At 41.1% G+C, this 12,457-nt stretch overlaps 1 protein-coding gene across 1 annotated transcript in view; it reads left to right on the plus strand.

The window, feature by feature from the left end:
* Window positions 1-12,457, plus strand: part of Mroh8 (maestro heat like repeat family member 8) — a 63,639-nt gene that overhangs the window by 4,110 nt on the left and 47,072 nt on the right. Inside the window, exons 3-4 of the mRNA XM_048810967.1 lie at window positions 1,420-1,568; window positions 6,772-6,894. Of these exons, the coding sequence (XP_048666924.1) occupies window positions 1,420-1,568; window positions 6,772-6,894 (272 nt within the window). The remainder of the gene's footprint in view (window positions 1-1,419; window positions 1,569-6,771; window positions 6,895-12,457) is intronic.

Below are 12,457 nucleotides of genomic sequence, written 5' to 3' on the forward strand. Positions count from 1 at the left end.
GGGACAGGCATCCTGGAGCTGAGATCTGAGAAGTGAGTAGGAGTTAGCAAGGCAGAGAGAGGTAAAGGGAAGGGCAGAAAATGCAGGCAGAAGGAGCAGCCTAGGCAAAGATCAGGGGTGAATGAAAGCATGGCTTAATCACTGCAGTTAGGAGATGAAAAAGAATGTGGTAGGGAGTGCGAGGAGCTTGCAAAAGAGGCATTCAGCAGAGAAAAAAGAATATGCAAGTAGGAGCCAGGATGGTGGTGCCTGCCTGTAATCCCAGCTACACCTGTATTCTGAGCTACTCTGGAAGCTGAAGGAGGAGGATAGTAAGTTTGAGGCCAGCCTCAGTAACTTAGCAAAACCCTGTCTCAAAATTAAAAAATAAAATAAAAAAGGGTGGGGATGTAGCTTAATGATAGGGTAGCCCTGGGTTCAATCCCTAGTACTGCAAAAAACAAAAACCACAAGTAAAGTGACAGTTATGTCAGAGGGGAAATAGTAAGATTGTTAGCCCAATAGGAATAAGGATTTCACGTTGGACACAGAGGAGGTGAAGATGTAAAGAAGCATGAATAGGAAAATGATGCATTATCATCATTGTCACTTAGAGAGCAAAGGAATTATATTTGTTGATACTTCTTGGTCCTAGCTCTATATCAGCCACATGAGGTAAGTTCTATTATCATCCCATTTGGGGAATGACGAAATTGGGCTAGAGAAACAGAGGTCACATAGGGCAGAATGGTAGAAAGAGACAGTCAGGAACTGAGCCTAGGCAAACCAGCTCTGAAGCCCATGTCCTCACCAGAGCACATTCCAGGTGGTGAAGGAGACACCCCAGGGTTCACTGCAGCCTGGCCCAGTGGAAAGAAATGAGTATCGACACAAGGGCCACCACTGCATATTATACTCTTGTTTCTTCAGAGTCATAGATTATTTTTAAATTTTTTGAATAATAGCTCAGTGGTAGAGTGTGGTCTTAACATGTGCAGGGCCTTGGATTCAATCCCCTCAGCACCAAAAAAAGAAAAAACCTATCACTAAGATCCTACCATGTGTCAAATGCTAGCATTCTGTTCTTTGCATTCATTGCCTCATTTAATCCTTCTAATATAACCAATTCATGGTAGAGCCAGGATTCATAGTAGTCGCAAACAGATTTGAATTCATGTTCTTTACTCTTTTACAGCTGAGTCCCAGAGGTCTTTAGCTTAGGCGGCCTTGGAGAGCATTAAATTTGTAATTGAGAAAAGTGAAGCTTGGGGAAGGGAATGGATTTGGTCTGGGTCACAGAGTACTTTTTTAAGAGTACACAGGTACTTTTTTAAGGAAGCAGGAAAACTGTGTGTCCTGATGCCCAGTGATTCTCCCTATTAAGCCATAGCACTTGACATGATATGGAAGCGTCATTTGGTGTCTTTCTTTTGGTATTAGACTTGGACATCCCTGACATTCCTGGACTCCCTCTGGAGTCCTTCACAGACAGCTTCAGACACCTGGCCTACGAGGGGCCCCTCAGTGAGGCCAGTGTTCAGAGACTGATCCAGTCCATCCAGAAGGTGATTGGTGGTCATCCCTTAAAGGTATGCACAACAGTCTGTACAAGTTAGCCAATGAATTCCTCCACGTTAACAGATATTTTGAACATGTATTGTTTCTTATTATATGAAGATTTTATAGGTTAGAAAATTTACTTATGCTTTTATATTTATAACATATTTATTTATATTTATAATTCATCCTTACAAGAATATAAAATCCATATGAAAACAAAGGAAACCATAACAAAAATTAAAAGTTAATCTTCCCCAATCATATATGATGGGAGAAAAAAAAATTCTAATTCAATATACAGATCTATATAATCCTACTTACTGGCCACACAGCATGCAGGGCTTAGGTGGTGTTCATTCGTTCCTTCATGCATCCCATGAGAACAGGAAGGACTCTGAGGAGGGAACCTAGAGCTCAGATCTGAGCAGTAAGTAAGAGAAACTAGAGGTTAGATTTAGGGGCCTGTTCCAGAAGTAGAAAATGATATGTTAACTACCTTGTGGCTGAAAGAAGCAGAGCATGTTTGAGACACTCAAGCCTCAGTCTGTGCTTAAATCATGCTGAGAGGGACAGCAATGCAAGGTGAGGCCGAAGACAAGGGCAGAGGCAGATGGTTCTGGGTCTTGAAAATCAGCGTAAAGAATTTTGATCTTGGGGCTGGGGCTGTAGCTCAGTGGCTGAGGGCTCATCTCACATATGTGAGGCACTGGGTTCGAACCTCAGCACCAGATACAAAAATAAATAAATAAATAAAACAAAGACATTGTGTCCATCTACAACTAAAAAAATTTTTTTAAATAAATAAAAAAAGAATTTTGATTGTTACCCTAATGATTAAATAAATAAGAAGTATATAAGGAAATTATGTCCTAACTTACTGTAAGGTACCCTGTTGTTAGTCATTTAGGTTCTTGCCATTTTTTAATTATTGCAATTCTTTGACAACTATTATTATATTGTGGGTTTCTGTGTACCCCTTAGATAATTCCCTTATGGTCATTCCTAGATGTGGCATTTATAAATCAAACAGTATGTACTTTGGGCTGAGGTTGTGGCTCAGCGGTAGAGTGCTTGCCTAGCAAGTGTGAGGCACTGGGTTCGATTCTCAGCACCACATACAAAAAAATAATAAAAATAAAGGTCCATTGACACCTAAAAAAATGCATAACTTAAAAAAAAGAGTATGTACTTTTTTAAAAAACTGTATTTTTTAGTTGTCAATGGATCTTTATTTTATTTATTTATATGTGGTGCTAAGAATCAAATCCAGTGCCTCACACATGCTAGGCAAGCTCTATACCACTGAGCCACAGCACCAGCCTGGAATATATACTTTTTTAAAGCTTTTAATAGATACTGTTACATTAAACTCCAAGGCAGAGAGTGGTGGCTCACACCTGTAATCCCTGCTACATGGAGGGCTGAAGTAGAAGGATTATAAATTTGAGGCCAGCCTCAAACTTGGGCAATTTTTATCAAGGCCTTGTCTTAAAAAATAAAAAGGGGACTGAGATTGTGGCTCAGTGGTAGAGTACTCACCTAGCATGTGTGAGGCCCTGGGTTCGATCCTCAGCACCACATAAAAATGAATAAAATATGGTATTGTGTCCAACTACTGGGTTCGATCCTCAGCACCACATAAAAATGAATAAAATATGGTATTGTGTCCAACTACAACTAAAAAAAACCAAATATTAAAAAAATAAAAACTAAAAAGGACTGGGGATGTAGCTCAGTGATAAAGTGCCCCTGGGTTCAGTCTCCAGGACTGAAAAAATAAAAATAAAAATCCCCCAAGAATGTTAAGCCCATTTAGACTCTCACCAGCAAAATATATTAAATTTCAATTGCTTGGAGATGTCCAAAATCAGTATTTTTTGCATTTATTTTTAATCTTCATTCAGTTTAATTGACAAAAAGTATCCTTTTGTTTTATTTCTGTATCTTAACCTCCCTCATCCTACTATGTGGTAACTTGAGTGGCCTAGACCTTCATGGGAAACAATTATTACAATAACTTCTTTCTAGTTAGTGTTTCCAGTGATTTCCCCTCCTGTACCAGAGCTTTAAAATCCCATTCAACAGAAAAGGATTGTGCACCTATCATTTATAAGACATTGTGCAAGATCCTGGATACAAACTGGTAAGATTAAAAGTTTCTTCACAGGTCAACAAACTAAAATGAAATACAAACTGGTACTCAGCAATAGAAGGAATAAAATTGATACCTACAACAATCTACACGAGTCTCAAAGGCATTGTGCTGAATAAAAGAAGCCAATCGCAAAAGATTTCATGCCGTATGATTCCAATTATGTGATGGAAAACTGATCAGTGCTTCCCACAACAGGGATGGGAGAGGCTGTGACTCTAAAGGAATGGCATTTGGGAAATCTGAGGGGGTGAGGGAACTGCATCCTGATGGTGGTGGTGATAGTGTGTGTGCATGTGTGTCACTACATGCGACTAAGTCATTCAGGGTCACTCCAGGTGAAATTTGGGTTGGCACAAAATAACCACACCGAGAATAGAAAATACCTTTGTCTTGGTGTTCTTCAGCGACGGCTCCTCTGCTCCAGCTCCCACAAGGGAGGCAGAAAAAAAAGCCAGAGCGTTCTGAAGCCCCTTTTTATTGAGGGGAAGACACTCAAGAAAGTTCTACCCCATTGGGGAAGGGTCAGGTTTCAGAGGGTTGAGTCTAGCTTCTGATGTCTTGTGGTCAGCAGATTGACTGACATCTTGGAAAGCCACACCCATCTCAGGTGCTGTGTGGGCATCACAGGCAGAGCGGGCAAAAAGGACACATACGTCGTCAGCCCAGCCCACTCATGTGCTCATGCTCATGGTTCACACACATAGCCCATGGCTAGCTCGCCACACGTGTTAGAATTAATAGAACCATACCTTCCGTCTCTAAAAGGTCTGCTTTGTTGCATGGTACTTAAGGAGAAAAACAAAACAAAATATCACATCACTGCCGTGGGGCTGAGGCAGCCAGCCATAGCAGTCCTTTCTCACCAGTTCTTGTGATGATGACTCAGAAGGATTTCAGACATGTTGCTCAGAGTAATAGGCATGAATTTATTAGAAAGGATAGGAAAAGGGAAAAGGAAGGAGAAGGATGGCATGCCCCTTCTGTACTCCAGTTTATTATGGGTCTTGGAGAAGTTTCCAGAGAGTTCTGCCCAGGTTCACCTCTTGACTTTTGACCAACAGAGGATGACATTAGACTTTCAAATCCCCAGGACAGCTCTAGGTCACTTTGGCCAATGCTGATCAGTTCTAATGAAATTAGATTTTATGGTTAGGGAGAATTATTCTTATCTCCCTGAGTTCTGGGATCTGGTCTATGTAAGGGTCATAAAAGTGCCCTCTTCAGGGTAACTTGTGCTCTTATTGGCATTTTGGGTCTACATTTCTCCTGTAGATAGCGAGTTGTTGGTTGAGGAATGTAACATATCCTGTTGATTTAAGCCAGGAAAGGATTTGGGTAAATTGCTTTATTTTAAAAAAAGTATGTGGGGTCAGCTCAGTGGGCCCAGTTCGCGTAGCCCAGTTGTACAAGGGTACAAAGGTTGTAGTTTTCCCCCTTACCTCCCTTGGGTGGGACCTCAGATGTGCACCACTATGCTTGACTTGAACCAATTCCTTTTTTTTTTTTTTCAGTACAAGGAAATGAACCCAGAGGTATGTGACACCACTGAGCCAGATCTCCATACCTTTATTTTCATTATCTTTTTTTTTTTTTAAATTTTGAGACATGGTCTCACTAAGTTGCTGAGGCTGGCTTTGAACTTGCAATCCTCCTACTTCAGCCTCTCTAGTCTTTGGAATCACGGCATGTGCCACTATGCCCAGCCCCAACCCTTTTTATTTTGAGACAGGGTCTCACAAAGGTGCTTACTTAGGGCCTTGCTAAATTGCTGAGACTGGTCTTGTACTTGCACTTCTCTTGCCTTGGCCTTCCAAGTTGCTGGGATTACAGGTGTGCACCACAATGGCCAGCAGACCAGTTCTTTATATTTCATGTTAGGAAGTCTTTAGAAAAGATTTCTTTGTAGTTAATAAAGAACTTGGATTGCTGCAATGAATTAAAACATAATTCATTACCTTAACAGGGGAATAGATGAAGAATGTAATTATATCAGCATATCACAAATACCATGGTAACTGTCTATGTACTCATGTGGTATGTGTATGCACTTAGGAAGCATTCCTGATTCTTCTCGGGGAGAAAAAGCATAACCCAAGTTGCAAAATATTATATTTTAATACATTTTAGTCAGTAAGCAAGAAGTGTAGAGAAGTCAGAAGATACAAAGGCCCAGAAGCAAAAAAGGGCTGCGTGAAGGTTAATTTGACTAGAGCTCAGAATGCTTCAGCGCAAGGCAAGAAATGATTCAAAGAGGGCAGCTGGGATCACATTGGGAAGGACTTTGACCTCCAATTGAAAAGATTGTGGATAGGAATTGATCTGTTCAGACATGCACTTGAGAAAAATGTGTCTGGCTATAGCTGGGGGAGTGGATTGGAGAGGGGCAAAACTGAAGCAAAGGAATCCATTGTTCAGTGACTTCTAATCTATGTGAGAAGTAATGAGGCTATGAAATCAGCTTTTTCTCTGTGTATTGCAACTTGCTCTCAATTCCATGTTAAAGAGAGCGCGTACCAGTTTGCACCATCCATATACATAGGGAAAAAAAGAGTGGAAGGGTTTTTCTCAAGGTTGTGGTTTTTCTCAAATGTGTTTCATTTTCTTAGGTATTATTTTTATAATCAGTAAAATAGAATGTCAATATAAAAGTTTTTTTCTTCAAATCAGAACTTGCATATTAATAGGAAACCTTAAGGATTGAAATAATGAATCTTTAATGAGATCAAGAGAACTAGAAGCAGCAGCACCAGAGGTCACCTTTTGGAAGCTTAATCTGGCAGCACTATTCAGGATTGTAGATGGGGAAGAAAAGACCAAGGGTGGGAGAACAATTATGGGATGCACACTGATGTAGCCCATAGGAGAGGCAAAGCCCCAGATCAAGAAGAGCCCCATGGACAAGGAATGTCACTGAAATCCCTCAGCAATTTATTCATTCCTTGTGATAAAGACCAAAAATGGATTGAATGAGATGTCAGATGTTTAAAACATCCTAAGAAAAAATTTTAAAAGCCTTCTACAATTTCTAAAAAAGACTATAGTGTTTAATTGTATTTTTATCATTTCTACAAATACAGGGTGAACTGGAAAAGCTGACATTCCTACAATCTTTGTCTTCTCTCAGCCAAAATATCCCTTATGATGAAACCACAGACACATTCATTCTTAGCCACCTAGAAGACATTGTGCATATTCTAAATGTAAGTATTGTGATCTTATCACAAATTATTGGGATCACACAAACTGAGTGATTTGGCTGACAAAGTTTTAGTAGTCCTACCCGTATTATCAGTTCTGTTAACTCTTCTCATATCAGCCTTTCTGCATGAAGGAGAAACACTCAGATACCCCACAGATATGATCACCTTTGAAAACCGGTTAAAAGAGGAGAAAAAAAGGGAGGAATAGCATTTAAATTTCTTAGTGAGGCAGGTACTGTGTCCTCGTTACTTAAATAGTAGTTTGGAGGCAGAATCTATAATTGACTCCCTGGGCTCAGGTGCTAGTCTCTGTATAGCTATGTGACCTCAGGAAATTCACTTAATTTCATGATACTCAGTTTTCTTACATAGAAAATAAGACTAGCTGTATTTATTTCACAGAGCTATTATAAACATTAAATTTAAAATAAATATAAGCCATGTAACATGGTCCTTAACATGTATTATGCATTTGAGAAACATGATTATATTATTGTCATTATTGTATTCTGTCCCACTCACACCTACCCCAGCCACACTGTGCCACCAGCTCACCCATTTGTTCCCTTATTAATACCTGACAGCGCCAGGTGCTGTCCTGGGAACTAGGGCTACAAAGACAGGGGGAATGTAATCCCTATCCCTACACCCAAACAAGGTATAATCCAGTGTCGCAGGAACTGCAACAAACATTTAAAAGGGTATATTGGGGGGCTGGGTTTGTGGCTCAGTGGTACAGCGCTTGCCTCACCTGTGTGAGGTATGGGTTCAATTCTCAGCACCTCAGATAAATAATGAGTAGCATAAAGGTTCATCAACAACTAAAATTTATATATATATATGAAATTTATATTTATATATATATATATTTTTAAAAGGGTATATTGGGGCACAGAGGGGTGAATGAGTGGTCAATTCCATGTTAAAGGATCCAGAGGCAAGGAGGTGAGGCACTTCAGCATGACATAACTTCTTGGTGCTTTGTTTTCTCATCTGTGAAATGCCCCTTTCAGTTTCTCAAAAGTTCAGAAGTTCTGATTCTTATGTTTCTTGTATGCCCCAGATATTTGAGCAGTTCTTTCTCAAACCAGAGGTCTGTAGGGCTGATCAGATTGATAATTAGTTTTTACAGTTGAAGGCTAATCGGCTAACAGTTTTGTGAAGTGCACTGTGATTCTGGAAACCTTAATCTGTCCTCCAAGGGTTTACAGCCCATTTGGAAATTATCACACTTAGAAAAGTAAGTAGGTTGAGAATATTCCAAATACATCGAGAAGAACAGAATGATAGAGCAGATTTAGGAATCACTGCAGCTTTCTACTTATAGGACCCAACAAAGTGGCTTCTTTCCAAAGTTCTATTCCACCAGGATTGGCAGCAGTGGGATTCCACATTGTTCAACTAGCCAGCTCAGAAAATTCACCATTGCAAATATCAAGCAGCAAAATCACACTGAATTACCCCAAATCTTGTACATGTGGATCCATCTAGCCAATAGTAACACTCACATCAGGTATCCACCAAAGTATGGGTCAACAAGGGATTCAACCTAGGTAAGTTAGAGTTATCTAGTGACTATGAGAAAATTGGAAACTATCAAGTCCACAAAGTTCCTGCAGGCCCGTGTGTGAGGGCTGAACAGGCATGCACCTGATGTCTGAGAGGCATCCATCAAAAGAAGCAGGGTTACTAGGAACCCAAGAAGGCAAAAGTCAGTTATTATGGAGAAATAACATTAAGGCATTTGCCTACTTTTTGTGAGCCACCACCGATGCATAGCTTTTCAAAAAAAAAAAAAAAGACCTGGGGCTGAGGTTGTGGCTTAGTGGTAGAGCACTCACCTAGCACGGGTGAGGCACTGGGTTCAATTCTCAGCACCACATAAAGATAAATAAATAAAGGTATTGTGTCCATCTACATCTAAAAAATATTTTTAAAAAAAGACCTGCCAAGTGTAGTGGTGCACACCTGTGATCCCCACAACTCAGGAGACTGAAATAGGAGGATCACAAGTTCAAAGTCAGCCTCCCCAATTTAGCAAGGCTCTCATCAGCTTAGTGAGACTCTGTCTCGAGATAAAAAAAAAAACATAAAATGATCTGGGATGTAGCTCAGTGGTAAAGCGCCCCTGGGTTCAATCCCCAATACAAAAACAAACAAACAAATCAAAAACCAAACAAAAAACAACCAAGGAAGCCAAGGGCAGGATGTGAGAGAGAAGGCAAATGACAATCACCCAAGAAGATTTATGATTAAATCCATGAAAAGAAGTTCCATCATTGTGTGTCGTGTTCCAAAACTAAACACTCAAGGTCACTCCAGATGAACTGGGCTGCACGAAATAACCACACAGAGACAGAGAAATACCTTTTCATTGGGTCTGTGATGGCTCCTCTAACCATAGGGGTCCTTGGAAAGAGAGCATGCGGGTTCTCTCAACCCTTTTATTGGGGAAAAGCCATTCAAATAAGGCAAGGCGTCAGGTTTCAAGGGACTGAGTCTAGCTTCGTGATGTCTCCTGTCAGCAGATTGACTGACATCCAGGAAGGCCACACCCAAAGGCAGAGCAAGTGAAGGGGACACATAAAGGGAGTTTCCATGGAACATTTTATCCCAAACAGGGGAAAGGGGTAGGATTACAAAAGAATAGGTGAGTATATCTCAACCCCACGGTATGCCTACTCAGAAGACTGGCCTTGCTATCCAAGTGGATCACCGCCCAAGCCACAAAGAATGCAGTAGTTGGTCAGAGCCTGGTGCATCAGGACTGGAAGGTCATTCAGAGCGGCTTCCCACAATTGTGATCAGGGAAAAGCAAGTTAAAAATCACAGTGAGATGTAACTAAACACGAGAATGGCCAAAATAAAAAGAAAGGCAGTACCAGACATTGAGGATATGGAAAAACTGAAGCTTTCATGCTGCTAGTGGGAAGGTGAAATGGTGCAACCACTTTGGAAAATGGTCTGGCAGTTTCTTAACAAGTTAAACACATTTGCTGTAAGACCCAGCTGTTCCACTCTTAGGCAAAAGAAACCATATTTCCACAAGAAGATGTGTCTACAGATGTACATAAGAGCCCAGTACGGGAAAGAACCCAGATGTCCATCAACAGATGAACTGATAAACAGATTGTGCCAATATTCCTTCAATGGAGAGCTGCTCGGGAATAACAAGAAATGAACTGTTGATACATGATGCTATGACTTGGATCAATCTCAGAATGATTATGCTGACTGAAAGAAGCCAGACCTGCCCCAAAGCATGTATATACACTGTGTAATTTCACTGATATAAAATTCTAGAAAATGCAAATGATCCTATAGGAACAGCAGATCAATCATACCTAGAGGTGGAAGTGGGTAGGGAGATGCAGGAGGTAGGAATCACAAAGTAGCAAAGGAAACTTTGGGAGTGATCAGAATTTCTATGATCTCCAGGGTTTTGTGGATGGGATGATTTCATGGATGTCATAAACACCCCAAATCATCTAACTCTATACTTTAAATACGGCTCATTACACTTCTGCCACACACACAAAAAATTAATATATTTTAAAAATCTGTTGAAACCAGGCATGGTGGTATGTGCCTGTAGTCCAGTTACTCAGTGGGCTGAGGCAGGAGGATTGCTTATGCCCAGGAATTTGGGGCCAGCCTGGGCCACATAGTAAAACCCTGTCTCTTAAAAAACTGGAAAAAAGAAAGAAAGAAACAACAACAATAAAAGAAACATTTCTTGAAAAAAAAAGTCTAGGCCTGGGGATATAGCTCAGTGGTAGAGCACTTGCCTAGCATGTGCAAGGCCCTGGGTCCAATCCCCAGCAACATAAACAGACAAAAAAAAAACTATTAAAAAGAAGAAAAAGAGAATAGTATGGCATGTAGAAAATAAATGATAACAGAGGCTGGGGTTGTGGCTCAGCAGTAGAGTACTCACCTAACACGTGCGAGGCCCTGGGTTTGATCTTAACACCACATAAAAATAAATAAATAAATAAATTGTGTCCAACTACAACTAAAAAAAAATGATAACAGAATTGGAATAAAATTAATTCAGGTAGACCTCCTGATCTAAACCTTGAAAGATGTGGTGGGTAAGATTGAGAGAAAAGAGAAAAAAGGGGCACTAGATGAGGCCCTCAGATGGAAAGGTAAAGATTACTACTTGACTATTCCAATACCAGCGCGCATGCTGTTATGCAGTAGAATGGCCAGACAAATGGATTTTTTGTTTGTTTATTTTTGTACTGGGGAAGTGAACCCAGGGATGCTTAACCACTGAGCCACATCCCCAGCCCCTTTTATATTTTATATTGAGACAGGGTCTTGATAAGTTGCTTAGGGCCTCCCTAAATTGAGGCTGTCTTTGAACTCTGGATCCTCTTGCCTCAGCCTCCTGAGCTGCTGGGATTACAGACAGGCACCACTACACCCAGCCAGAGGAATGGTTTTTAGTGAAAATCAACAGACATCAAGACCTGTTGTAATCAAATTTTAATGTAACCAAGTCTTATTCTTAGAGCCTCTTAATTCTTTGCCAGCTTGGGACTCCATCTTCATTCTTTTTCTTTCTTCCTCCTTTCTCCCTCCCTCCCTCCTTTCCTTCCTTCCTTCCTTCCTTCCTTCCTTCCTTCCTTCCTTCCTTCCTTCTTTCCTTCCTTCCTTTCTTTAACTAGGGATTGAACCCAGGGTTGGTTAACCAATAAGCAATACTCCCCAGCCCTTATTTATTTATTTATTTATTTTTGGTACTGGGGATTGAATTCAGGGGCACTCAACCACTGAGTCACATCCCCAGCCCTATTTAGTATTTTATTTAGAGAAAGAGTCTCACTGAGTTGCTTAGTGTCTCGCTGTTGCTGAGGCTGGCTTTGAACTCAAGATCCTCCTACCTCAGCCTCCCAAGCCCCTGGGATTACAGACGTGCACCATGGTGTCGTGTCTCACGACTAAAACACTCAGGGTAACTCCAGATGAACTGGGCTGCATGAAATAACCACACAGAGACAGAGAAATACCTTTTCATTGGGTCTGTGATGGCTCCTCTAACCATAGGGGTCCTTGGAAAGAGAGCATGCGGGTTCTCTCAACCCTTTTATTGGGGAAAAGCCATTCAAATGAAGCAAGGGGGCAGGTTTCAGGGAGTTGAGTCTAGCTTCATGATGTCTGATATCAGCAGATTGACTGACATCTAAGGAGGCCATGCCCATCTCATGAGCTGTGTGGGGGTCACAGCAGAGCAAGTGAAAAGACCAGAGTGAGACCCGCCCAAACAGAGGGGCAACAAGAGTTCGGTCCACTCTGTGCGCTCAGTGCTCATCGTTCACACGCACACACACACACACACACACACACACCCAAGGCTGGCTTGCCACATCTCCACATTCTCATCTCTCAAGGCTAAGGGGCGCTCATTTCCTATATGGCAGCTCCCGACACCACAGCACCTAGCTCCTTTTTTTTTGAGACAGTCTCACAAAGTCCTTAGGGCCTTGCTAAATTGCTGAGGTTGGTCTTGAACTTACAATTCTCTTGCCTAAGCCTCCCAAATCGCTGGGATCAT

The sequence above is a fragment of the Marmota marmota genome, unplaced genomic scaffold (assembly GCF_001458135.2).
Source record: "Marmota marmota marmota unplaced genomic scaffold, marMar, whole genome shotgun sequence".
Lineage (NCBI taxonomy): Eukaryota > Metazoa > Chordata > Mammalia > Rodentia > Sciuridae > Marmota > Marmota marmota.